Raw genomic sequence first — 27,270 nt, 5'->3', positions numbered from 1 at the left:
GCAGGGGGATCAACGTCTAACATCCCTTGCCAACACACTCACACACACTCGCGCGCGCACACACACACACTGTAGTGGCCTGTCGTGTCCTCAGCACTCCTGTTACATAACGTCAGGCAGGCTCCCAGGAGCATTACGACCCGGAGTGGTAATCCAGGAGGATTATGGGAAAGCTGCGTTAGGCAGCAGGAGGGATCAGTGGCCAGCCAACATGCTGGAGGAAACCACCGCCAATGGGCCCTGGTGGAGTAAGCTGACCAGCTAGACTGAGCTACTGTACCTCTGGGTCAGACCAGCAAAGCCATACCATATGAGACACACAAGGCCAGTGAACTATGGGCAAACCCAGATTTACTAAGCTTCTTTTAGTTAAAGTGTAGCAGGAGAAAGTGAGCGCTGTATCAGAGACTCGAACCATAGCTCCTACGGTGCACAGACAAGAGTCTAACAGACTGTACTATGCCACAAAAGCCTGGGTCCCTGGGTAGAGGCAATGCATCACTCACATACACTGGCTAGGATCGTTTATCTGTGCTTCGTGACTGTCCTCTCCTCACCAGTAGGCAGGTCCTGACGGAGACCAACAGTTTGAGCCAGGAGGGGAACTTGGAGACGATCTTGGTGATGAAGGAGGCGACGGTGTCTCCGTAGTCCGGCTTGTGGAACTCTGCCTCGTTCAGACCATCAACCAGGAGGATGAAGTCTTCTTCCGGGATCTTCCTTTCTACACAGGGAAACAGAGGGGTGGTGGAGGGGGAGAAACGGGGAGGATGGGAGAGGAGAGAGTGGGAGTTGGAGTAAGAGAGAGAGAGACAGAGAGAGAGAGCGAGAGAGCGAGAGACTGGCAATACTTGAAGCAGGTTAAGGACGCAAATGTAATGCACATAACTGCTGCGTTCCAAACGTATTTTGTAATACTGTACATGTCGCAGCAACTGTTTGAAATGATATGGGTTGAATTCCACAATGTCGTCACAATGCCACCCTCAATGTCAGAAAAGAAAGGAGGTTGTGGTAGTCAATGGAATACCAGCCGAAAAGCCACAGTGCAGTTTATCAGGCAGGAGGGATGAGATCGACGTGTGCAGGCTCTATAATATCTAACCTGGGGTCCATACAAAATGATACCCTAGTCCCTAAGTAGTGCCCTACTTTTGACCAGAGCCCTGCTTCCATTCCCTTACCCCATGTTATACTTCACGAGCAATGTCACAGAGGGACTTGCACCTCAGATGGAGGGTGAGAACACCAGTCACCCCTCCTCAGTCTCCTGTATGGGCCCCTCATCACCGCAGCCATGACTTTTAATAAGACAGGAGAGGGGGGGATCACAGAGGCATATCTATCCTGTTCCAGTCTACCTGAGTCGTCGACGCAGCCTCTAATACAGCCCGTCCTGACTGTGTGGAGCTTATATCACTCTATACACTCTGCCACAGGCATCTACTAGTCCACATCATAAAGACGGAGGATGTGTTGATTCCTCTAGAACGAGCCTGTGGTGGAGGCTACTGAACTAACCACCTATTGATCAGGCTGACTGGCTACTATATCACCAGATAGACTGAGATGGTCTATTACGTTGATATGGCCTGCCCTCTTGTTTTTCCTGTACAGTAAGAATAATACATTGGATTAAAGCACCGAGGCTGTGTTTACACAGGCAGACCAATTCTGATCTTTTGTCCAATTATTGGCAAACTGTAGGAGGAGGGGTTGGGGGTGAGGTGTAGCTGGTGAGTAGCAGCTGCAGGTGTTACACTTACAAAAGTGGATGAAGGGGGTGGGGGGTTGAAGCATGGGAGAGAACATGGAGACTGCAGGAGTAAGTTAGTAGCTACCCTTCCGCAGGTTGACCAGGGGCTCCAGGACTCCCCTGCGGAAGGCAGCGATGGGGTCCTGGACACAGGAGCGCAGACTGAGCATGCTCTGTATATGATGCTCCTTTAGCAGTAGCTCCCTGTAGCCGCTGAGCTGTGGCGCTCTGGACAGCAGGGCGGCGACACTGTGCACAAACTCTGGGACCAGGCAGGTGTAGGTGTTGTCGGCCTGGCAGAAGTGGTAGGACACCACCTGGAGAGAGAGCGAGAGAGAGAGAGAGAGAGAGAGAGAGAGAGAGAGAGAGAGAGAGAGAGAGAGAGAGAGAGAGAGTGAGTGACAGAAAGAGAGGCTCCCTAATTGACCACTTCAATAACGCTTTTTCAAAGTTTTGACTGCCATGAGTGTCTTGAACTTTCCAGAGAAGTAAGTCCTCAACCAACTTTGAATATCTCCGTCTCACAAATCAGCATTTGATTTTCTCCATGAGGCGAAAGTGTCTGCGATGAGTTGCTAATTAACAGATTGGCTAATCAAGCAGCCATGACGGATCCACTTAATGGAACAGAGGGACAACAAGGCATGGGTGTCAAGAATAAACACAAGTCTTTGGGACTCGATGGTCTTATTCATTATTCACCACATCAGTAATTACATGAACATACAGTTAACAGAGCCATCTTGTTCATTTAGTTGAGGATGGTGAAGTATCCATACACCCAGGGGTCATCTTTAATTCAGGAACTCATCAAAAGGAGCAAACAGATGGATGGCAAACACAGTCAGTCAGAAACGTTCTCCAGTTGCCTCGGAACCCAATTTGTCAAACTAAACCCTCCCTTCTTAGTATTACTAGGTGAAACCGCAAGACTCTTCCTCTCTGAGACCAATTATAGAGGAATTAGGAGGTGGTCTGTTGGCAGTGATTCAAGAAACAAGACTATCTGTGCAAAGCATCGTTCTGAGATACTGAGCATGAATGTTGTCACATCCCAGATCTCAGAACTGTTTTGAAGATAATTCTTCTTTCATAACCCATTAAGGTCCTGACCTTGAAAGTTCCTAAAGTGCAGAGTATCAAAATACTAAGACCTTTTTTTTTGGGGGGGGGGGGGGGTTCTATCCTTAGGCTCTATCTGGCACAGAATGTTACAATTATTTACATTTCAATAGAAGAGTACAGACATTTAATGATTAAATAAAGACAATACCCTTCCTTCTTTCTAATCACACCTTCAAATGTTTTAATTAACGTTCCTTAAAATGACAAATGCACAAACCTTATGGATAACTAAAAAACATTAGCTCTGGTTGAGTAAACGGACACATTTTTCGGGTCTCTGACACCCAAAGTCAGTAAACTACTTCCTAGTTATCAATAACATTTGGTAAGTTTAATACTGTAGAACAGGACAAAAATAGCAATGCCTCTCCTAAGGGCCTTACACATTCTCTAAGGCACCTGTATTTATTTGTGTTTGCCATAAAAAGCTTACGTTATGGCCATTCTTATTCTACATTTTTTTAAATAGAATTTAAAAAGAGGACCAGAACCTATGATATGAATAATCAGGGACTTGAGACTATAAGGTTCTATCAGCAAAATGCATCGTTTTGAGATAATGAGTATTTTTGAAGGTCCAGCTGTCAGAACTGTTTTGTGATATTTTCCTCTTCCTCTTCCTCTTCCTCTAAATGACTAAAATGTCAATGAAAATGACTCAATAAGTATATCACCTTACATGCAATTCTTTTTGATGATTGACAATCCAGCATTGTGTGATTGGATTGAAGATAGATCCTGACGGCACCAAGTTAAAAGGTGTTTTCAGATTATCATCATTTGTTCGTCATCGTAAAATAACAACAACAACAAAAACGGACATATCTGACATGTAAAGGACCACCTGAAGAGCAACTCCATGTGAATAACACATTGACCCAAATGTCAGATAGGACCTTATAGTCCGAAGATTCTTCTCCACCAGAGGTGTCTGTGTTTCTGTATGTGTGTATTTGTGTGTGTGTGTGTGTGCCTGTGTGTGCCATTCAGGTGTGTGTGTGCGTTCAACGGTGCGCACATGAAGTGTGTGCATGTGTGTGTAGCGTATCGTACCTTGCTGGCCAGGCGTTTGACAGCCTCGTCTCGGTGTGCCTCTGGTGTCCCGGGGCAGGTTGTTTCGCTGGGCTGGGGGTCTGTGGTGGGGGTGCTGGGCTGTTTGGAGGCGCCGTCTGTCCCCCTATCCCCAACTGCAAGAGGGACACAGCAAGGTGTAGCCGGTGTGAAATGGCTAGCTAGTTAGCGAGGTGCAAGCTAATAGCGTTCCAATCGGTGACGCCACTCGCTCTGAGACCTTGAAATAGTTGTTTCTCTTGCTCTGCAAGGGTTGCGGCTTTTGTGGAGCGATGGGTAACGGTGCTTCGAGGGTGACTGTTGTCGATGTGTACAGAGGGTCCCTGGTTCGAGCCCAGGTAGGGGCGAGGAGAGGGACGGAAGCTATACTGTTACAAAGGCACACATGTGGACTGTCACTACTTTTTTTATGAGAAGTTGGAGGAGAATAATAATCATTCAATGAAATATTTTTTTGAAAACCAGCACTCATGACTATATATATCTTTTTTTTCTTGTGCTGTGAATACAAGAGAGCATGTTAAAAGCATCATTGTGGGCTGGTTTCTATAATGGACCCAAAGCATATCTCCAGTAAACAATGTTAATTAAATAAGGCCCTGAGTCACAATGGCAAATCACTTCAGTCTCTGTCAGGCATTTATCATCATGTACTATAATTAGGTCACTGTCTATAATGCATTTCCCTGAGCAGGCACATCAAAGATTCCTACTCTTAACCTAAATGATGTCATTACTTGATGTCATTACTGATGGTGCACTGTATCAATTTGCTGGGATGGGGGCCGAGAAAATGATATGCGGTGTGCATTCACGACCATGGATGGTGGGAGAAAAGTGCGGTACTGTACCTAGCTACTGACGTAGCAGCGCTTGCGTTTGTGTAACACCAATCTCCACACAATCAGTCATAGCTTTCAGGGACAGAGCTTTCAAAAGGTCTTATTCCTGTGGCTTCTGTGTGGCTCATCCGCTAGGACCAAAATATCTGATAGACCCTGCTACTTGAGCTACGTGATGGCTCTGTTAGAGTATGACTGATCTCAAGGTAGACAGGTTGGCTTGCCTACTTAGAAAATTGTTAAACTTATAATGAAAAATGTGAATGTTTCAATCACCCTTTGCTGAATGAGTAACCATCAATTCGTCCTTCCCTTCTAGGGGAACAGGGAAGTGGCAGCTTCCTCAAAAAAGAGCTGTTGCATCTCAAGAGGTTCATCCTGTTGATCATTTCAAACAAAATACCTCCAGAGAATGGAAATGTGTCTCTTACTTTTGGGGGAGGTGCAGGGGCTCTGGGTGGGGACCTGCTGCATGTGACCTCCATGACAGCTGAGAGCCACCAGCCGCGAGACAACGGCCGTCTTGCCGAAGCCCACATCACCCACGATAACGGCCCCACGGCCCTCGCAGGTGTCACTCTTCCTTAGGACCTCCTCTAGCCGATGGAACAGCCAATCACGGCCTTGGAACGGTGCGTCCATGGCGACGGCGGGGACCTCGAACAACAGTGGCTTCAGCATGATGTCGCCAGATTTGAAGGGAGCGAAGCGCGCTGGACAAAGAGAAAAGAGAGAACACAGGGGTTAATAACATGACTTCCTGTTCCTTTTAAAGAGCATTGTGGTATACAACAATAATATAGTTGTGTATGGTGGTGTAACACAATAATTGCATGCACGAAGGAAGGATCTCAGTCGGGGTCTCAACTTACTGTTGAGCGCATTATGATATGGGGTGAAGGTTAATGTTAGGACATAGACAAACACACAATCCAGGATCCACTTCCACACTTCCTCCCCCAGGTGGCAGTAACCGGGTCTAGATGCTGAGTTTAGCCTTGAGAAGCACATAAATTACTGACAATTAAGATGATCGTCAGTCAGAGTGCCAGTTTGGAGAGCCGGGAGGCTGCTGGTTGGTTTGATGGCCATGACGCCTTTCGTTTGGGTTTGAATCTTTAGTTTAGGCCTGTTTGTAGTTTTATTTTTGTATGTATTTGTTCCTGTCACCATCTGAACATAATACTCTTCTTCGGCTCGTCGACCCAAAGGAGTCAAGGCAGAGCTGGTCATGGACCTAAGGTAAGGTAACGCTGATTTCTCGCAAAAAAAATGCACACGTTCATTCAGGTTACAGACCATGCAACTAGACATAGGACCCCTAGACTTAGCGAGTGCAACAATATTAACAGGCTAGTTAATCGGTTTCGTAACAAGCGTTAGAATAGTACTATACACAAGATGCAATTTTGAAATGTGGTTGTGCTTCAGAAGTTTTCCTCTTGTTAGCCCATGTCAGCAAAACAAGCTATCTAAACTTGTAGTAATCATGGCTGAATTACCGACTGGGTACGAAGGGCACGTGCCCAGGGTCCCTGACCTCCATGGACCCCCATTGATTTTGTACTATACAAAAGTATGTGGACACCCCATCAAATGAATGGATTTGGCTATTTCAGCTCCAACTGCTGCTGAATGGTGTATAAAAACGAGCACACTGCCATGCAATCTCCATAGACAAACATCGGCAGTAGAATGGCCATACTGAAGACAAGTCAGTTCATTAAATTTCTGCCCTGCTAGAGCGGCCCCGATCAACTGAAATTGCTGTTATTGTGAAGTGGAAATGTCTAGGAGCAACAACGACTCAGACGCGAAGTGGTAGGCCACACAAGCTCACAGAACGGGACCGTCGACTGCTGAAGCGTGTAGCGTGTAAAAATTGTCTGTCCTCAGTTGCAACACTCACTACCGAGTTCCAAACTGCCTCTGGAAGCAACGTCAGCACAATAACTGTTCGTCGGGAGCTTCATGAAATGGGTTTCCATTGCCGAGCAGCCGCACACAAGTTTAAGATCAAGTGTTGGCTGGAGTGGTGTAAAGCTCGCAGCTATTGGACACTTGAGCAGTGGAAACGCGTTCTCTGGAGTGATGCTTCATGCTTCACCATCTGGCAATCAGATGGACGAATATGGGTTTAGCAGATGTCAGGAGAACACTACCTGTCCGAATGCATAGTGCCAACTGTAAAGTTTGGTGGAGGAGGAATAATGGTCTGGGGCTGTTTTTCATGGTTCGGGCTAGGCTACTTATTACCATTGAACGCAAAAATCTCAACCCTACAGCATACAATGACATTCTAGACGATTCTGTGCAGTTTGGGGAAGGCCCTTTCCTGTTTTTCTGCCCCCTGTGCACAAAGCGAGGTCTATACAGAAATGGTTTGTCGAGATTGGTGTGGAAGAAGTTGACTGGCCTGCACAGAGCCCTGACCTCATCCCCATCGAACACCTTTGAATTGAATTGCAACGCTGACTGCAAGCCAGGCCTAATCACCCAACATCAGTGTCCGACCTCACTAATGCTCTTGTGGCTGAATGGAAGCAAGTCCCCGCAGCAATGTTCCAACATCTAGTGGAAAGCCTTCCCAGAAGAGTGGAGGCTGTTACAGCAGCAAAGGGGGACTAACTCCATATTAATGGCCATGAATAAGGAATGAGATGTTCTGTAAAAATTAGCTGTAAAATGGCACTTTTTTTCTCTCTGCCCCATGGCAAAACAAGTAGAATTGAATTATATGAATTTTCAAATTGCACACATTTCCCTCCGCCCCATGGTAAAATATGTAGAATTGCAGAAAATGTACTTAAAAAATGTTTCCCCTCCTCAGTCAAGAGGTGGGGAGGGGGACCAACCAAATATTGCCTAGGGCCCCCAAAAGGCTCGTCCTGGCCCTGCGCACGCACACATGCCTGCATAAACGCCTGCACACACACACACACACACACACACACACACACACACACCACAAACCCACCCACACACACAGAAACACAGACAGTGCCATACCGTTGGCGTCCCTTCCCCCTGTGCTGTTCCAGGGCTGTTTGACGGAGCTTCGCTGGGGAGCAGCACTCTGTTGATCCTCCAGGGAGCTCAGATCCTCCAGCTTCGTGGAACTAGTGGCTGCAGGGGAAAGACATGAGAGACAGAATGAAGGAGAAGAGAAGTAGAAAATAAAGAATGAGGGAAAGCAGGAAAGAGAGCTTTTTTTTTACGGAGTTGTTTCATTCGTTTTTGCCTTCAAGGTAGAAAATCTTAAACATTTGGGAATAAAAATGAACAAAACCCTTCATCGCCAAACAGTACAACTATGGAGCTCTGTCCCCATTTCAACATACTGTTCTACGGGCACTTACGACATCCCAATTATTTTCAAACATTTTTTTATATATTGGGTGTCACACCCTGACCATAGCTTGCTTTGTATGTTTCTATGTTTTGTTTGGTCAGGGTGTGATCTGAGTGGGCATTCTATGTTGCATGTCTAGTTTGTCTATTTCTATGTTTGGCCTGATATGGTTCTCAATCAGAGGCAGGTGTTAGTCATTGTCGCTGATTGAGAATCATACTTAGGTAGCCTGGGTTTCACTGTGTGTTTGTGGGTGATTGTTCCTGTCTCTGTGTTTGCGCCAGATAGGGCTGTTTTTGTTGTTCACGGTTCTTGTTTTGTTAGTCTATTCATGTATAGTTCCTTTATTAAAGAACCATGAATAATAACCACGCTGCGTTTTAGTCCGCTTCTCCTTCAAATCAAGAAAACCGTTACATTGGGCCTCAAATCGGCCATTATCGCCAAGTGTGAGCAATGCGAAGAGCAGATGCGAGGCATGTCCCACCGTCAGCCAATCAGCTATAAAGGTTCTCTTCAACTAACTCACAAGTTCATCGCAACAATGGCATCAAAGGTATAACCTACCCCCTCAATTCATGCCCTGGTTTTAACGTAACACCCCAAGCCCTTTACGGACACAGAGATATTTAAGGAGAGAATGATGACTGAAGGAATTGGCCTATAACTTGGTCTGTCAAACAGGTTGGCCTACCTCCTATTTCTTAAATAGGAAGAAATTGGTTTCAACACAAAGCCCTCGTTTTAAGACAAATTAAAATGAAGACTGTTTAAATGAAAGAGGTTTTTCTCAAATCAGCCTGTTTTCAGCACCCATTGTCACTTCAAAGTAATGTAAGTTATGCAATTTACTCAAATCTGGCTTATTGCGAGGTCACTAACTCTGATAAATAGCTTACACTTTTTTCTCATTAAAATCAATTATAGAAGTAGAAAGCTATCAAAGTTCACCTCCGGTCCCTCACATCAGTAGCCCGCCCGCGCAGATGCTGCGCTCCTTGTACGCGCATTGTTATGCTTCCTGGGTTGCCATGTTGATTTCCTTACTAGGCCTACACATACACCAAGCTGCCCAGCAAATATAGACATATTTTCATACTGCCGTGGAGGTGCCGCTAGGCGTATGTACCATACCGATTACTAGGTCACTGCGATTTGTCCCGACTGAATCGTTAAATGTGAGAGGTTCCAACTAGGCCCCATACGGGTGAGCATAAATACAAGGAAATTCTCAAAGCCGCAAAGAGAACCTTGATGACCTCATATCTAGCCGGGGGAATTATGGTGGAGACATCCTCCCAGGTAGTACCAGCGATGGCAATACTGGCTGCAGTAACCCATGGGGGTCAGTGGTCGCATGTGGACATTCAGGGAATAATACTGTTTTCCTGGCAGCACAGCATAAATCTTAGCGGTCTGCCGTGGGAAGAAGGGCCTCCTCTGGGGACCAGCGTGCGTGTGTTGAGGAGGAGGGGGGTTTCCGGGCTCCATCAGCCAGGACTAGACATTACACACTCAATATCTACCCATCCTGGAACATTTTGGCACTCCTGTTGAGCGGCTACAACAGTAATCATGGGCTAAGGAATTCAAAAGGTGTTCTAATCCTACTGACAAACAATCTAGATCCTGAGGTGCAATCTGTTAAAATGGATCCTTAAGGAAGACGGATTGCTTTGAATATACTACTTGATGATAAACAGACGTGGCTCATAAATATATAAGGGTCAAATAATGACGATCCAAACATCTTTGAGAGAATGTATAATAATCTCATTAGTCTCCAAGATACAAATAATTATATTTTAATGTTATTTTAATGCCGTCCTATGGGACTCCCGACCACGGCCGGTTGTGGCACAGCCCAAGAAATGAACCCAGGCCTGTAGTAACACCTCTAGCACTGCATGCGATGCAGCGCCTTAGACCTCTGTGCCACTCGAGAGGCCTAAGTCAAATATTTAAAACAAAGGTTCTCTTATCAAGTTCTTACAATCTCAATTAACAATGAGTTTTGTAAAATCCTTCTCCCAAAAAATCATGTTCTGCGACCAAAAAAAAACAACTTGCGATGACCTAATTACACTGGACGAACTACGGTTGGCAAATGATTCCCTTCAGACGGGGAAAACCCCTGGTCTCGATGGCATTCCAATAGAGATCATATCTGCTGAGAGATCCACTACTACCATGTTTTAATGACTCGTATATACTGTAAACGACAAACTATCGGACACACAAAAAGAGGGACTGAACTCTCTCCTCCTGAAGCAGGAGCCAGGGGGCAGTACAAAGACCCGGTATCTCCAAACAATTGGAGGCCCTTCAATGTCGCGACGCAAAAGATATTGGCAAAATGTACTGCTCATAGAATTAAAAAGGTCCTACCGGACATTCAGACAGGATTCTTAAAAGGAAGATATATAGGAGACAACATTACTCTTAAAATCTTTATAGCAGATTTTAAGACAGCATTCGATACAGCAGATCTAGAATCAGTTTATAAGTGCCTAGATTTCCTTCAGCTTTTGAGAATCTCTCATGAGTTGGGTAAAAGTACTGTACAACAACACTTTATGTAAAACATACAGTGCTTGTGGAAAGTATTCAGACCCCTTGACTTTTTCCACATTTTGTTACGCTACAGCCTTGTTCTGGAGAATAAAAGCAGACTTGTGTGAGAATTTCATTTTTTTTTTGTCCTTTAATGGCAAACCAAAGAAAGTTAAACAGGCATATTTGTATAACGAACATGAGTTTGAAGGGTTACAACTATTAAATATTAAGACATTAAACCTCTCACTTAAAGCCTCCATTATACCAAAATGATATCTAAATCCAAACGGGTTTTCCAGCAGGCTACTAAGAGAGGCACATTCAACGTTCAAAAGGGGTCTCTTTGCCGTTATGTAGATTAACACCGACCTTTTCCGGTGGATTGACAATGGAACCCTGTTTAAAGTCTCATCCGTTTGAAATGAAGCCATACAGAGATGGTTACGAATCCAATTTCCTCCTCCGGAAGAGTCCAGAACAAGTATTACAGCAAACAGTACGACTAAACTACAACGTACTGATGAAGGAAATAACTATTTTATTGTCACAAAAAAATATAAGAAATGATAAGAAATTACATTGAAAATAAGGACAGTCAAATTTTTTGTCACACAAGCAATTAACAAAGGCGTATAGGGACGTATGATCGATACAAAGGTTTAACCAACTCATCACAGCTCTGCCACAAGAATGTAAGGGGCAATTACTCAAAAGAGAAAGGAATTCATTAGTTTGTCTGCCGCCAGTCAAAAACCACGCATGGCTTAAAATGACTAGTATTCCCGCACATCGCAAAATATATCAGTTTCACTTAAAGTTGAAAGGTTTGACAACTGTTCTGCATCAAATTCCAGATAATTGAGAAGAGATTTGTTTGAAGCCCCTTAACCATGGCATGGGGTTTGTGAACCGTTGTACAAAACATTTGACGCATCGATCCGTTCTTTTCAATTGAAACTATTATATGTCATGTTCTCGCCACAAAAAAAGAATGCTCAGTAGATGGGGTGAGGCCTGTGCCCGCTGCAACGAAGAAACAGAATCAATAGATGATCACTTTTGGAGTCAGGTTCGGGAGTGGTTGTTGAGTCAAAATGTCTGTGTTCAGATGGATGTAGAAACAGTGCTGTTAGGAGATCAACAAAAATTATCCTTTTAGTTGAACTATTTACTCTTAGGCCAATCTCGGTAGAAATTGTACAAATAGAGAGGTTCGAGACCCTCTTAAGATGTCAAAGTAAAATAGAAGAATGTATAGCAAAAGGAAATAGTAAAATGCTAATATACTGGGAAAGATGGGTTAGTCTGTCGACAACTGAGGGTTGGAATTAAGATTAGAGGGATTGGTTGACTTGACGATGCACCTAGAGTTCAGTACAAATGTTAGGAGGCTGTACAGGGCATTCGGAAAGTATTCACACCCCTTCACTTTTCCACATTTTGTTACGTTGCTGCCTTATTTGAAATTGGATTAAATCATTTTTCCCCTCATCAATCTACACACAATACCCCACAACGACAAAGCAAAAACAGATTTTTCGAAATGTTTGCATTTTTATAAAAAATACAAAACTGAAATATCACATTTACATAAGCATTCAGACCCTTTACTCAGTACTTTGTTGAAGCACCTTGGGCAGTGATTACAGCCTCGAGTCTTCTTGGGTATGACGCTACAAGCTTGGCGCACCTGTATTTGTGGAGTTTCTCCTATTCTTCTCTGCAGATCCTCTCAAGCTCCTTTCAGGTTGGATGGGGAGCGTCGCTACACAACTATTTTCTGGTCTCTCCAAAGATGTTTGATCGGGTTCAAGTCCAGGCTCTAGGTGGGCCACTCAAGGACATTCAGAGACTTGTCCTGAAGTCACTCCTTCGTTGTCTTGGCTGTGTGCTTAGAGTCGTTGTCCTGTTGGAAGGTGAACCTTCGCCCGAGTCTGAGCACCCTGGAGCAGGTTTCATCAAGAATCTTTCTGTACTTCCCTCCGTTCATCTCTACCTCAATCCTGACTAGTCTCCCAGTCCCTGCCGCTGAAAAACATCCCCACAGCATGATTCTGCCACCACCATGCTTCCCGTAGGGATGGTGCCAGGTTTCCTCCAGACGTGACTCTTGGCATTCAGGCCAAAGAGTTCAATCTTGGTTTCATCAAACCAGATAATCTTGTTTCTCATGTGAGAGTTCTTTGGGTGCCTTTTGGCAAACTGTCATTTGCCTTTTACTGAGAAGTGGCTTCCGTCTGGCCACTCTACCATAAAGGCCTGATTGGTGGAGTGCTGCAGAGATGGTGGTCCTTGTGGAAGGTTATCCAATCTCCACAGAGGAACTCTGGAGCTCTGTCAGAGTGACCATCTGGTTCTTGGTCACCTCCTTGACCAATGCCCTTCTTCCCGATTGCTCAGTTTGGCCGGGCGGCCAGCTCTAGCAAGAGTCTTGGTGTTTCCAAAATTCTTCCATTTAAGAATGATGGAGGACACTGTGTTCTTGGGGACCTTCAATGCTGCAGAAATGTTTTGGGACCATTCCCCAGATCTGTGCCTTGACACATTCTGTCTCGGAGCTCTACGGACAATTCCGTCGACCTCATGGCTTGGTTTATGCTCTGACATGCATTGTCAACTGTGGGACCTTATATAGATAGACAGGTGTGTAACTTCGATGAAGAACATTTTTTATTTAATTAATTTTAGAACAAGATGTGGAAAAAGCAAGGGGTCTGAATACTTTCCGAATGCACTGTATATATATTTAATTTGTATGTTTTCCACCAGGTCCTCCAACCAGGGGAGGGGGTGGTAGGAACAAAACAAAAAAAGTGGAACAGAAATAACATATTGGCCAGCAGCATACCACCCTGCATCCCACTGCTAGCTTACCTCTGAAGCTAAGCAGGGTTGGTCCTGGTCGGTCCCTGGATGGAAGACCAGATGCTACTGGAAGTGGTGTTGGAGGCACTCATTCCTCTAGTCTAAAATAAAAAATATCCCAATGCCCCAGGGCAGTGATTGGGGACATTGCCCTGTGTACGGAGCTGTCTTTCGGATGGGATTTTAAATGGGTGTCCTGACTCTCTGTGGTCACTAAAGATCCCATGGCACTTATCATAAGAGCAGTGGTGTTAACCCCGGTAGCCTGTAATGTATTTCAGCCTTAAGGGAGAGCGATTCAAGACTCTTGTCCTTGAGTAAAATGGGAAACAAATCGGTCATAGTTCTTCCCTTATGCTGCCCATGTTTTGTGACGTCAAATATTCTGGAGAAAGACACTCAAGGATAAAACACAAAGACACACAGAGAGCCAGCTGCAGCACACACACACACACACACACACACACACGAACACATCGTATAGTAAATCCTCTCACTCTCGGCTTCCATTTTACTTCTCCTCCGTCCCTGTCCCCCCCTCTCTTTTTCTGCCTCTCTTTCTCTGTCATGCTCATTTGCTCACTCTTCAACAACTCATTAAAATGGGTGTTTACCACTAGATCAGTACATGTTGTATGGTGATGATGATCCAAGTGAATCCTCATCCAGCCGGGGATATTAACAGCTCCCTACAGGTCAGGAACATAGTCAGGTCCAGAGACCAGCTCCAATTACACCTGTTCTGTAGCAGAATGTTGTGTTTGTAAGGACCAGTCCGTTTTAGTTCTCTCTGCTCTGCTCCACCAGACCTAGCTCTCTCTGCTCTGCTCCACCAGGCCTAGCTCTCTCTGCTCTGCTCCACCAGGCCTAGTTCTCTCTGCTCCACCAGGCCTAGTTCTCTCTGCTCTGCTCCACCAGGCCTAGTTCTCTCTGCTCTGCTCCACCAGGCCTAGTTCTCTCTGCTCTGCTACACCAGACCTAGCTCTTTCTGCTCTGCTCCACCAGGCCTAGTTCTCTCTGCTCCACCAGGCCTAGTTCTCTCTGCTCCAACAGGCCTAGTTCTCTCTGCTCTGCTCCACCAGGCCTAGTTCTCTCTGCTCTGCTCCACCAGGCCTAGTTCTCTCTGCTCTGCTCCACCAGGCCTAGTTCTCTCTGCTCTGCTCCACCAGGCCTAGCTCTCTCTGCTCTGCTCCACCAGGCCTAGCTCTCTCTGCTCTGCTCCACCAGGCCTAGCTCTTTCTGCTCTGCTCCACCAGGCCTAGCTCTTTCTGCTCTGCTCCACCAGGCCTAGTTCTCTCTGCTCCACCAGGCCTAGTTCTCTCTGCTCCAACAGGCCTAGTTCTCTCTGCTCTGCTCCACCAGGCCTAGTTCTCTCTGCTCTGCTCCACCAGGCCTAGTTCTCTCTGCTCTGCTCCACCAGGCCTAGCTCTCTCTGCTCTGCACCACCAGGCCTAGCTCTCTCTGCTCTGCTCCACCAGGCCTAGTTCTCTCTGCTCTGCTCCACCAGGCCTAGTTCTCTCTGCTCTGCTCCACCAGGCCTAGCTCTTTCTGCTCTGAGTGAGTGAGAGGAGATCCAATAGAAGTGGCTTATGAATTCAAGTCTGGCAAAGAAGCAGCTAACTAGATTACAGTCATTTCCTTTGGGAAACAATCTGCTTGTCGGGGTCTGGATGTGATATAACAGTACAGTAATATCTGGATAGGGAGGTTGTAGATAGATATACACAGATGTTCTGTCTATGTGTGTGGCACGCGCACATGTGTGGGTGTGTGGGCATATGGGTGTGTGCATGTTGTTTTAATGAATCTGCAGTAACTGTTGTATAGTAGCTAGATGGGGCTTGAGGCTTCTAGATTCAAGTTTAATCGCTCTATTTGTAGTAAAGCTGTGATTGAAGCATCTCTAAGTTATTTTGTACTGCCTTTTGTTCCGCGTGGGATCTCTCTCTCTCTCTCTCTCTCTCTCTCTCTCTCTCTCTCTCTCTCTCTCTCTCTCTCTCTCTCTCTCTCTCTCTCTCTCTCTCTCTCTCTCTCTCTCTCTCTCTCTCTCTCTCTCTCTCTCTCTCTCTCTCTCTCTCTCTCTCTCTCTCTCTCTCTCTCTCTCTCTCTCTCTCTCTCTCTCTCTCTCTCTCTCTCTCTCTCTCTCTCTCTCTCTCTCTCTCTCTCTCTCTCTCTCTCTCTCTCTCTCTCTCTCTCTCTCTCTCTCTCTCTCTCTCTCTCTCTCTCTCTCTCTCTCTCTCTGCACATAAATCCATAGTGCGCGGCCCAGCCTCCTGTACTACCGTATAATCTGGCATTACATGAGACCTTTAATCTCCTCAGAGTGGAATCACAAGAGGAACGTCACGTTGCTCTGCTTTGTGACACGTACTGCACAGCTCACAGGAGCGGAAGTGGACCAGCAAATGGCCTGTATGGCGCTACACTTCACCTCGCCCACTGGAACACCATGTTACAACCCCAACATCGTGTCCAGTCTGGCGGTGAATCACACCTGGATCTTGGAAAAAGTGGTTGGCGGCTGGACCAGGCTATTGTTCAGCGTTAGAACCATTGAGCTCAGAGATACACTTCACATCACCATCATGCCCATTATACTGCTGAGACAACCTACAATCCAGGGCCAGGTTACTGTTAAACAACGTACACATTTTCTTTCCCACAATCTTCCACCTCACATACATGTTGTTTGGTATGATAATAATCTCGGAGCACTATGATGAAAGCTACAGCGGCAGTTGAATGGAAAGAGCTCTCGGGGAGGGGGGGGGGGGTCTGCCCTCTTTCAATGGCACCGCAGGAATACTGACATTCTATTCACACACGGCGCCACTTAACTCTCAAGCTGTACTGAAATCAGCAGGCATACGTGGGACTAACACTTCCTCTCTGCTCGGGCCACCACAGCACAACAACAGATAGAAACCTATGTAGAGCGTGGGCTTTGAAAGAAACCAAACATGTCCTGTGTTACTCCCATCCTTGTTTCCCCCCCATCACAACCTGAAAGGGAGGTCTATTTAAACAAATAATACCATGCATGCTCATTTCTAGCAATTACAGTTCTCCTCGAGCAGCATCCCTAACAAACAGAAGAGTCTGTCCGTCATTTCAGTGGATCCCCTCCCCTGAGAGATCACCCCCCCCCCCGCTCTCCAAATGGAGTGACATCTAACGAAGGATAAAGTTGTCTCTTGTTCTCTCAAACACAGAGGAGAAACAGATGTAGGATAACAACATAAACCCTCCTGGAATACTGTAGCCGGTAGCGTTCACTGTCTCCATCCTCCAGAGATGTAATGCCGTATGCCGTCCTCGTCTAATGACAAACTAGACAGGAAGCAGCTCTGTCTAATGGCTCTTCCACGTCACAGAAACCACATGGTCAGAAAAAGCTACAACTACAGCTGTTTTAGCTACACAAATGAATGGAGGAAAGGGAGCTTCGCCACAAAAAGGATTGGTTCTAGACACCTGGCCAAGGTAGAGCTGTTTGACTGTCTTTCATGGCTTCCTTTCCTCATCTCCTTTCCCTCATCACCGCTAAAAGGTAAAAGGACTGGATAGATCTCCAACGTACTGCTTTCATCTATCATGCCCTGCTAGGCCAGTAATCATAGAGGAAAGGACACAAGGGAAGGAGACTAGTTGAGACACCACCAGTCAAGAGGCATGAGATGGCCACTCACCTGCCACAGAGTTAGGGCGTGGCATCACAAGGGAAGAAGTGCTGTACGTGTGGCGTTGTGGGAGGGGCCTCTTGGCTGGGGGCGGAGTTCTGGGTTCCCCTGGGATGGTGACTTCAGACCTGGGCGGGGCCTCGCTGGGCCCTGGCAGGTCGTCCTTGGCGACGTAAGGGCAGTAGTCGCCTCTGTGCCCGCCATGCCCAGCGGCCCTCTGGCTGCCATCTTTGCCCAGGTCCAGAGTGGAACCGCCGCGGTCCTCATTCTCAGAAGAGCTGGTGATGGTAGCTGAGGCACAGAGGGAGTAGACAGGGGGTAAGGTGACTACAAACGACAAAACCAAACGGTTGACTAAAGGCCTTTGGGATGAGATCAAGTTAGGAATCGTTGTCATTTAGATCAGTTCACTGTGCATTTCCAGTCTGGTACGTTATTGGCAGTGACACTGTACCGAGTGACACTGTTAAAGAGTAAGAGTCCGATCATCAGTCACATCAACAGTGGCGAGGCATCAGTCACAATCAAACGCTTGTACTCTGCACCCCTTGCCCTTTTGTATTTACCTAGAAATATAAGCTCTATTTAGGGAGAAAGATGTCCTATTTTAGAAAGTCCAGACCCATACGCAGCAAAGACAGCAACGTCCCAGTTTTGTCAAGAGGGACCTGAAGCCTCTCGACTAAAGTGGCACAGGCAAAAAGAGAGAGAGAGAGAGAGTTGGGAGAGAGAAAGACTTGACTGAGAACTCAAAGCAAGGTGAAACAAGTATCATCTATCTCTATTTCTTCAGTCAGTGCCGAGGCCCTTATCTTAATCAGGTTTATTGACAATGAGAGTAATGCGATAGAGTTGAGGTCGGAAGATTACATACACTTAGGTTAGAGTCATTAAAACTCGCTTTTCAACCACTCCACACATTTCTTGTTAACAAACTATAGTTTTGGCAAGTCGGTTAGGACATCTACTTTGTGCATGACACAAGTCATTTTTCCAGCAATTGTTTAAAGACAGATTATATAACTTGTAATACACTGTATCACAATCCCAGTGGGTCATACGTTAACATACACTAAGTTGACTGTGCCTTTAAACAGCTTGGAAAATTCCAGAAAATTATGTTTTGGCTTTAGAAGGTTCTGATACGCTAATTGACATAATTTGGAGGTGTACCTGTGGATTTATTTTAAGGCCTACCTTCAAACTCAGTGCCTCTTTGCTTGACATCATGAGAAAATCAAAAGAAATCAGCCAAGACCTCAAACAAAGAAAAAAATTGTAGACCTCCACAGGTCTGGTTCATCTTTGGGAGCAATTTCCAAACGCCTGAAGGTACCACGTTCATCTGTACAAACAATAGTACGCAAGTATTAACACCATGGGACAACGCAGTCGTCATACCGCTTAGGAAGGAGACGTATTCTGTCTCCTAGAGATGAACGTACTTTGGTGCGAAAAGTGCAAATCAATCCCAGAACAACAGCAAAGGACCTTGTGAAGATGCTGGAGAAAACAGGTACAGAAGTATCAAAATCCACAGTAAAACGAGTCCTATATTGACATAACCTGAAAGGCCGCTCAGCAAGGAAGAAGCCACTGCTGTAAAACCGCCATAAAAAAGCCAGACTACGGTTTGCAACTGCACATGGGGACAAAGATCATACTTTTTGGAGAAATGTCCTCTGGTCTGATGAAACAAAAATAGAACTGTTTGGTCATAATGACCATCGTTATGTTTGGAGGAAAAAGGGGGAGGCTTACAAGCTGAAGAACACCATCCCAATCGTGAAGCACGAGGGTGGCAGCATCATGTTGTGGGGGTGCTTTGCTGCAGGAGGGACTGGTGCACTTCACAAAATAGATGGAATCATGAGGGAGGAAAATTACGTGCATATATTGAAGCAACATCTCAAGACATCAGTCAGGAAGCTTGCTCGCAAATGGATCTTCCAAATGGACAATGACCCCAAGTATACTCCCAAAGTTGTGGCAAAATGGCTTAAGGACAACAAAGTCAAGGTATTTGAGTGGCCATTACAAAGCCCTGACCTCAATCCTATAGATCATTTGTGGGCAGAACTGAAAAAGCATGTGCGAGCATGGAGGCCTACAAACCTGACACAGTTACACCAGCTCTGTCAGGAGGAATGGGTCAAAATTCACCCAACTCATTGTGGGAAGCTTGTGGAAGGCTACCTGAAACATTTAACCCAGGTTAAACAATTTAAAGGCAATGCTACCAAATACTAATTGAGTGTATGTAAACTTCTGACCCACTGGGAATGTGATGAAAGAAATTAAAGGTGAAATAAATCATTCTCTCTACTATTATTCTGACCTTTCACATTCTTAAAATAAATTGGTGATCCTAACTGACCTAAGACAGGGAATTTTTACTAGGATTAAATATCAGGAATTGTGAAAAACTGTTTAAATGTATTTGGCTAAGGTGTATGTAAACCTCCGACTTCAACTGTATATTATTGAGATATATAGATGACAAATGGAAGGACGAGATGTTTTTTTTCTTCCATATACACTACTGGTCAAAAGTTTTAGAACACCTACTCATTCAAGGGTTTTTCTTTATTTGTACTATTTTCTACATTGTAGAATAATAGTGAATACATGAAAACTATAAAATAACACATATGGAATCATGTAGTAACCAAAAAAGTGTTGAACAAATCTAAATATATTTTTCAAATAGGTACCCCTTGATGACAACTTTGCACACTCTTGGCATTCTCTCAACCAACTTCATGAGGTAGTCACCTGGAATGTATTTCAATTAACATGTGTGCCTTGTTAAAAGTTAATTAGTGGAATTTCTTTCCTTCTTAATGTGTTGTAACAAGGTAGGGGTGGTATACAGAAGATAGCCTTATTTGGTAAAAGACCAAGTCCAGCATACCACCCTGCAGCATACCACCCTGCATACCACTGCTGGCTTGCTTCTGAAGCTATGCAGGGTTGGTCCTGGTCAGTCCCTGGAAGGGGGACCAGATGTTGCTGGAAGTGGTGTTGGAGGGCCAGTAGGTACTCTTTCCTCTGGTCTAAAAAATAAATATCCCAATTCCCCAGGGCAGTGATTGGGGACACTGCCCTGTGTAGGGTGCCGTCTTTCGGATGGGACGTTAAACGGGTGTCCTGACTCTTTGAGGTCAATAAAGATCCCATGGCGCTTATCGTAAGAGTAGGAGTGTTAACCCCGGTGTCCTGGCTAAATTCCCAATCTGGCCCTCAAACGATCACGGTCACCTAATAATCCCCAGTTTACAATTGGCTCATTCTCCCTCTCCCCTGTAACTATTCCCCAGGTCGTTGCTGTAAAAGAGAACGTGTTCTCAGTCAACTTACCTGGTAAAATAATGGATTAAAAAAAATATTATGGAAAGAACAGCTCAAATAAGCAAAGAGAAATGACAGTCCATCATTACTTTAAGATATGAAGGTCAGTCAATATGGAATAGTTTGCACTGGAATAGTTTCTCAAGCGCTATGATGAAACTGGCTCTCATGAAGACCGCCACATGAATGGATGACCCAGAGTTACGTTCATTAGAGTTACCAGCCTCAGAAATGGCAGCCCAAATAAATGCTTCACAGAGTTCAAGTAACAGACACATCTCAACATCAACTGTTCAGAGGAGACTGTGTGAATCAGGCTTTCATGGTTGAATTGCTGCAAAGAAACCACTACTAAAGGAAACCAATAATAAGAAGAGACTTGCTTGGGCCAAGAAACACGATCAATGGACATTAGACCTGTGGAAATGTGTCCTTTGTTCTGGAGTGCAAATTGGAGATTTTGGGTTCCAACCGTGGTGTCTTCGTGAGACATGGTGTGGGTGAACGGATGATCTCTGCATGTGTATTTCCCACTGTAAAGCATAGAAGAGGAGGTGTGATGGTGCTTTGCTGGTAACACTGTCAGTGATTTATTTAGAATTCAAAGCACACTTAACCAGCATGGCTACCACAGCATTCTGCAATGATACGCCATCCCATCTGGTTTGCGTTAGTTGGACTATCATTTGTTTTTCAACAGGACAATGACCCAACACACCTCCAGGCTGTGTAAGGGCTATTTTACCAAGAAGGAGGCCTCAATCAAATTGAGATGGTTTCGGATGAGTCGGACCTCAGAGTGAAGCAAAAGCAGCCAACAAGTGCTCAGCATATGTGGGAACTCCTTCAAGACCGTTGGAAAAGCATTCCAGGTGAAGCTGGTTGAGAGAATGCCAAGAGTGTGCAAAGCTGTCATCAAGGCAAAGGGTGGCTATTTGAAGAATCTCAGATATAACATATATTTTGATTTGTTTAACACTTTTTTGGTTTCTACATGATTCCATGTGTTATTTCATAGTTTTGATGTCTTCACTATTATTCTACAATGTAGAAAATACTAAAAAGAAAGAAAAACCCTTGAATGAGTAGGTGCTCTAAAGCGCACATATCAATTATTTATCAGGAGGTGAGAAGAAAATATCTGAATTTAAATTGATCCAACTATGGTGATGATGGTCTATATAAGTACTCACCTATGATTCCGCTATCCTGGCTCTCAAGAGTGGAGTTTGGGCTCCGGCAGGGACTGGGGCGGAGGAGGGTCCCACCTGGGCTGGGATTGGGGAGACAGGGCCCCCCGGTACTGCTACTACCCATGGTGGAGCAGGGGCTGTCTGAGCATGGAGACGTAGTGCTGCAGGTCAATGTGGAGCATGGGCTCACCGCCTGGCCAGAGACATTACACTACAGACAGAGGGAGAGAGAGAGAGATAGGCAGAGAGAGGAGAGAGAAAGAGATAGGCAGAGAGAGGAGAGAGAAAGAGATAGGCAGAGAGAGAGAGAGAGAGAGAGAGGAGAGAGAAAGAGATAGGCAGAGAGAGAGAGAGAGAGAGAGAGAGAGAGAGAGAGAGAGAGAGAGAGAGAGAGAGAGAGAGAGAGAGAGAGAGAGAGAGAGAGAGAGAGAGAGAGAGAGAGAGAGAGAGAGAGAGAGAGAGAGAGAGAGAGAGAGAGAGAGAAAGAGAGAGAGAAAGAGAAAGAGGTGTTTTATTTAAAGCTCTGTCTATTGACAAGTATTATCAGAGGTATAGACCCTGTTGGCATCCTTTCCAGCTGTCCCCAGGTTAATGCATGGTATATAGGTCATCGTATATACAGTAAGTGTGTGTGTGCGTGTCAATATCCCCCACTCCTCCCAATGTCCACAAACCCCAATATCTGCATCCTTCTTCATATGTCTCCAACAACACCCAAACCCTACCATTCCTAGATCCTATATGTCTCAACTCACCCCAGCACCCAGCGTTTCTGCAACATTGAGAACGTTCAGCTCAGTGCTTTTCCCACTTTACCACCCCATCATTTATCTGAACCAGGACACGGTACACTGCTCACAGCCGACACATTGTCTCCATAAAACTGGCTCCATCTGGAGCTCAGGTGGAGGAAGGAGGTTTGGAAAGTGGGGCAATGCTCAAACGGTGATAGAATGATACAGTACAGTATATAAACCTCCTGCGGGCTCAACAGCATGTGGTGAGCCAATGCAACAAGATTAAAAGCAAGATATTCAACTGACATCCCCTTACGTACGTACACATTCCATAAACAAAATGACATTACAGTATATGCTTTCAAATATTAAGACAAGAGTGCCTCGGGTTTCCTTTTCAACTGGTCATTTACCTTGTAGTTTCTAAATGTGCAGCTTAACCAAAACAAACTCTCAATCTTGGTTATCATACAAAACATTGCCTTGAAATCTAATTAAAGAAACCATACAGAAACTCCTCACTTCTTCTGCAAAGAAAACACACGAGCCTCCTTTTCATATTTCTGACTTTCTCAGTCACTCTCCCTCCTTCCTTCTACCCATCCTTCCCACCATCTTTCCTTTCACATACCTTCTTTTCCCTCCAGTCCTCCATGGGGGTGCTAGGCGAGGCTGGGGTCCCTTCTCCCAGTAAGAAGCCCAGCCTGGTCATCAGTTCCTGGGTTGAGAAGGAGGAGGAGCTGGGCTGGAGCTCCGCGTGCAGCTCTGGAGGACAGATGGAGAGAGATGACAGACGAGCGGATCGCTGTGAGCAGCACGACGTGACCACACCAAACACACGCGTTCTGTAGCTCAGCCCAGTTCAGTCCAGCTCAGTCCAGCTCAGTTCAAACCTTCCTGCCTTTCCTCCTACCTGGCTACGTCGATTGGATGGAGGATTATGTATACTATGCCGATGGAGGAGAGGTTAATGTATGCATCCACAGGTCAGCAGTAGCAGCAGCAGTGCCGGTCGGCCTCATTACCAATGAAGAGGCTGTGGCTTTCTCAGTCCCTGGCTGCACGACTGAAGCAGCTCTCTGTGTGTGTGTGTGTGTGTGTCCATATGTGTGTGTGTGTGTGTGCCTGCTCAGCGCTCCCGGTTGGTTAGGAGACAGGCGTAGAATCTCAATGAGCTCAGCTCAGCCCTGGCCTCCGGTAGAGGGCAGGCGCCTTTGCACCGTCGTCTTTGGCACTGGCTGCCCTGTCCGGCCAGATCGGGCTGAGCTGAGCAATAGGGTGTGTCGATACATCACTGAGAAGGGCGTGATGCCACGACCTTTCACCTCTAGGTCATCTACACCACTGTACAGACGCAGAGGAGGATGAGGCGAGGGGGTTCAACACGGCACCTCTATATCCTGTTTACATACAACAGTGAGTTGGAGAATATGATGATGTCTAGGAAACGGAGCTCCTATTGAGAGAGATGAGGAAGAAGGGAAGGAATGTGGGAGAGCCGAGACACAGCTTGTTGGGCGTTAGTTACTCTCAACCCGTCTGGGGTTAGACACATTCTCATCCATCTCTCCCCTCAATCTGTCTTGGGAAAAAAGCTTCCAAAGGTGAACCCTTTTTGGTTCCAGGTAGAACCCTTTTTGGTTTCAGTTAGAACTCTTTTGGGTTCCACATAGAACTCTCTGTGGAAAGGGTTTTCACATGGAACCCAAAAGGGTTTTACCTGGAAACAAAAATGATTCTCCAAAAGGTTATCTTATGGGGACAGCCCGAAGAACCATTTTAGGTTCAAGAGTGCACCTTTTTTTTCTAAGAGTGTATCCCTCCATCCCTCTCCCCCTCTCTCAAGCCCCTAGGATCGCCCCATTCTTTCCTTCTCACTGTCGATATCCTCTCCCCGCCTCCACATAATCCATTGTTCTCTCCAATGAACCGTAGAAATGATGCAATACACAGTAAGCAAATAAGAGGAAACAGCCACCACCACCTCACTATTGCATATATCTCCTCTCTTCTCCTCCCTAAAGTCACAACTTCCCCCATCTCTCAGACAAGGGGCGATGATGAAACGAGCTGACTGGTTAGATGAAAGGCAGGCACCGGCACCTTTCCTACACAGCAGAGATCACATGCAGAGCTGTTAATCACAGACAGTGAGAGAGACAGAAGGACAAACAGACGCTTGGTGGAACACGGGGCTGGACTGTCTGACTGGGGCTCCTGTACGTTCAGATAACCAGAGAAGAGTTCAACGCAGAGTCTGATTCAAGGGTGTACATTACAAATGGGAAAGAAAGAGAGACCGTGAATGCCAGGGTAGTTGGGTGCCATCTTGGATAGAAATCAAAACAGGGGTATCACCTGAACTAAATGAATCCTGTAATGTCACCTTCCATTATCCAGCTTAATGGAAGTGAAGTATTAAACCAACCGTAGTCACAGCAGCTGTCACATTAGCAGCTCTCCCTTCAAAATGATCACTCTGATACGCGTTCTCTTTCTGTGAAAAACATGGATCTGAAGTGTTTTGTTATGTTTCAATGTGAAATCAACAACAAAAAAACGTCACCATGACATCAGATTAAGGTTGTAAGTTGTGAAAAAAAGACGAACTTCCCTTAATTAAGTTGATGACTTTTTGGAAATCCAATCAGTTTTCCACGTTGGTTCGACGTCGTCACATTACACTTTTGGGTTGAAATGACGTGGAAACCAGTGGAGGCTGCTGAGGGGAGGATGGCTAATAATAACGGCTGGAATGGAGTACATGTGGTTTCCATGCGGTTGACACCATTCCATTGACTCCATTCCAGCCGTTACTATGAGCCGTCCTCCTCTCAGCAGCCTCCGTTGGTGGGAACAACATTGATTCAGTGGTAAGGCACTTTGGTTAAGCAGAGATCCACCGAAACTGAGAACAAGATCTGGCATCTGCACCCTCCATCTCAAGGAAACACACCTTTTTAAATTCCGGGTGAAAATTCATCCCTCGTCATTCTTATCCGGCAGGCGTATTCTTGGTTTATGTGCAAAAATAGAACGATGACGTGGCCTGTCAAAGTCATTACCAAACTGAATACACTAAAATGCATTTCACAGCTATTCATGTCTAATTCATGAATTTGTTTGAGTCTGCTAAGGTGGTTCTGAAAGGCAAACCTAATCATCTTATATGACGTTAAAATTATACCTCTGCTCCATTCAGGGTTCATTACAATTCATAACGAGAAAAGCAAATATGGAAAACGTCACGTTGAAAAGTATTGCAAATTACCACACAAATGAGAAGGAAATGGTTAGTAAATGTATATTACAATGATCTATATTTACTTTACATTCATAACGGTTATTGAAGATACACTGTGGGTCTATCTGGGCAGTGGGAAATGGTGGTTACTGTTTTAAAAAGCTACCCTCAAATCACACAACTGTGGCTAAAACTAAACAAGACAAACCCGAGAGGGAGAGAGAGAAAAAGTGAGAGGGAGGGTGTGAGCGTGAGACACAGAGAGAGAGCGAGAGAATGAGCGAGAGAGAGAGGGAGAGAAAGGGAGAGAACGAGATAGAGTGCATCCTCAATCTATCAGCCAATGTCTCCATCCATTGCCTAAGTGCCCAACTCATTTCCCACCTGAGGTCAGGAAGCTATAATCAGTGAACCTATGCATTCGGCTCTCCGTGGTACTATTACGAACAGCACCTCGTAACTTAAACAACCAGACAATATTGAAAGCTTCATCAATCTAACTCTGACCTCTGCGTGACAAATCCCAGGAGGGTCTATTCAGGGGGTTCGGGAATGATTGAAACACACAGTAAACACACCAGCCCGCTGTCGCCGTTGGTTATGAGAAGCAGAGGGAGAATAGCGGTGCTTGGCAACCAGAGGACATGAGGATGCTGGAGACAGGCTGCTCCGCCTCAGGACTAGCCCCCAGCCTCTCCACATAGACAGCTGTGCAGGGGACGGCTGGCATTTACACTGTTACCCTCAGCACCACTTAGATTTGGCAGGTCAATTGAACACATGCGCATGCACATACTGTACATGTGCATTTGAAAAAGACTACAGCAGGCACCAAATCAAAGAGCTCAAAACTATGGAAGATTTGTTCTCTCTATCCTCTGTACCTCTTTTCCTACTTTTCCAAATGTACTGTATATCATTCTCTCTCCCCTCCCTCGTCTCATCTCTCATCCACAACTCTCTGTGCAGACACGCTCACACTCACCTCTCTGGGCAGTCTTGCTATTGTTTAGAGTGAAAGCGAACGCGTCTCCAGGAAAATAAGGACTCTCCACATACTCCAGCTTCCTGTACAGACCTTCAGTCAGAGCAGCAGAGAGAGAGAGAGTGAGATGGGGGTAACGAGAAAGGGAGGAGAAAGTGAGCGAGAGCGAGAGCAAGAGAGAGAAATTCAACTCTTCCAGATGGGATTTGCAGTGGGGAATTTGAATTTCTCCCACCAGTTGGGAGGAGCCAACATGAACTCAGATACATGCAGTACAGTATAAAATAATCCCTGTGATGATAACAGCTCAAATCGCCAACATGAGTGTGTGTGTGTGTGTGTGCGTGCGTGCGTGCGTGCGCGTCTCTGTGTGAGGCAAAGGTCCACACTACTACAGTGAACTCAGAGCTTCAGCTTGATGCACACTGCACCGCCACCTAGTGTTACTCAGCTAGAATGCAGAAGACACAAACGCTGAAGACATCGAAGCATAATCTTCCAAACAAGGTAAAC

General features: G+C 45.6%; 1 protein-coding gene across 6 annotated transcripts in view; it reads right to left on the bottom strand.

Moving 5' to 3' along the window:
* The window catches only part of LOC110527473 (protein TANC1), a 47,918-nt gene that overhangs the window by 15,716 nt on the left and 4,932 nt on the right, over positions 1 to 27,270 (bottom strand). For 4 of the 6 annotated variants that reach the window (XM_036982884.1, XM_036982881.1, XM_036982886.1 and 1 more), the window contains 9 exons: positions 26,758 to 26,850; positions 23,160 to 23,293; positions 21,792 to 22,002; positions 17,257 to 17,538; positions 7,804 to 7,920; positions 5,226 to 5,507; positions 3,935 to 4,068; positions 1,842 to 2,073; positions 558 to 724 (listed from right to left, as the gene is read on the bottom strand). In XM_036982884.1, the coding sequence (XP_036838779.1) occupies positions 558 to 724; positions 1,842 to 2,073; positions 3,935 to 4,068; positions 5,226 to 5,507; positions 7,804 to 7,920; positions 17,257 to 17,538; positions 21,792 to 22,002; positions 23,160 to 23,293; positions 26,758 to 26,850 (1,652 nt within the window). Of the gene's footprint in view, positions 1 to 557; positions 725 to 1,841; positions 2,074 to 3,934; positions 4,069 to 5,225; positions 5,508 to 7,803; positions 7,921 to 17,256; positions 17,539 to 21,791; positions 22,003 to 23,159; positions 24,190 to 26,757; positions 26,851 to 27,270 lie in introns of those variants that run through there. The other 2 variants (XM_036982885.1, XM_036982887.1) reach the window with 2 other exon arrangements.

Source organism: Oncorhynchus mykiss, chromosome 7 (assembly GCF_013265735.2).
Source record: "Oncorhynchus mykiss isolate Arlee chromosome 7, USDA_OmykA_1.1, whole genome shotgun sequence".
NCBI lineage: Eukaryota > Metazoa > Chordata > Actinopteri > Salmoniformes > Salmonidae > Oncorhynchus > Oncorhynchus mykiss.
This window is presented reverse-complemented; position numbering and strand designations above follow the sequence as displayed.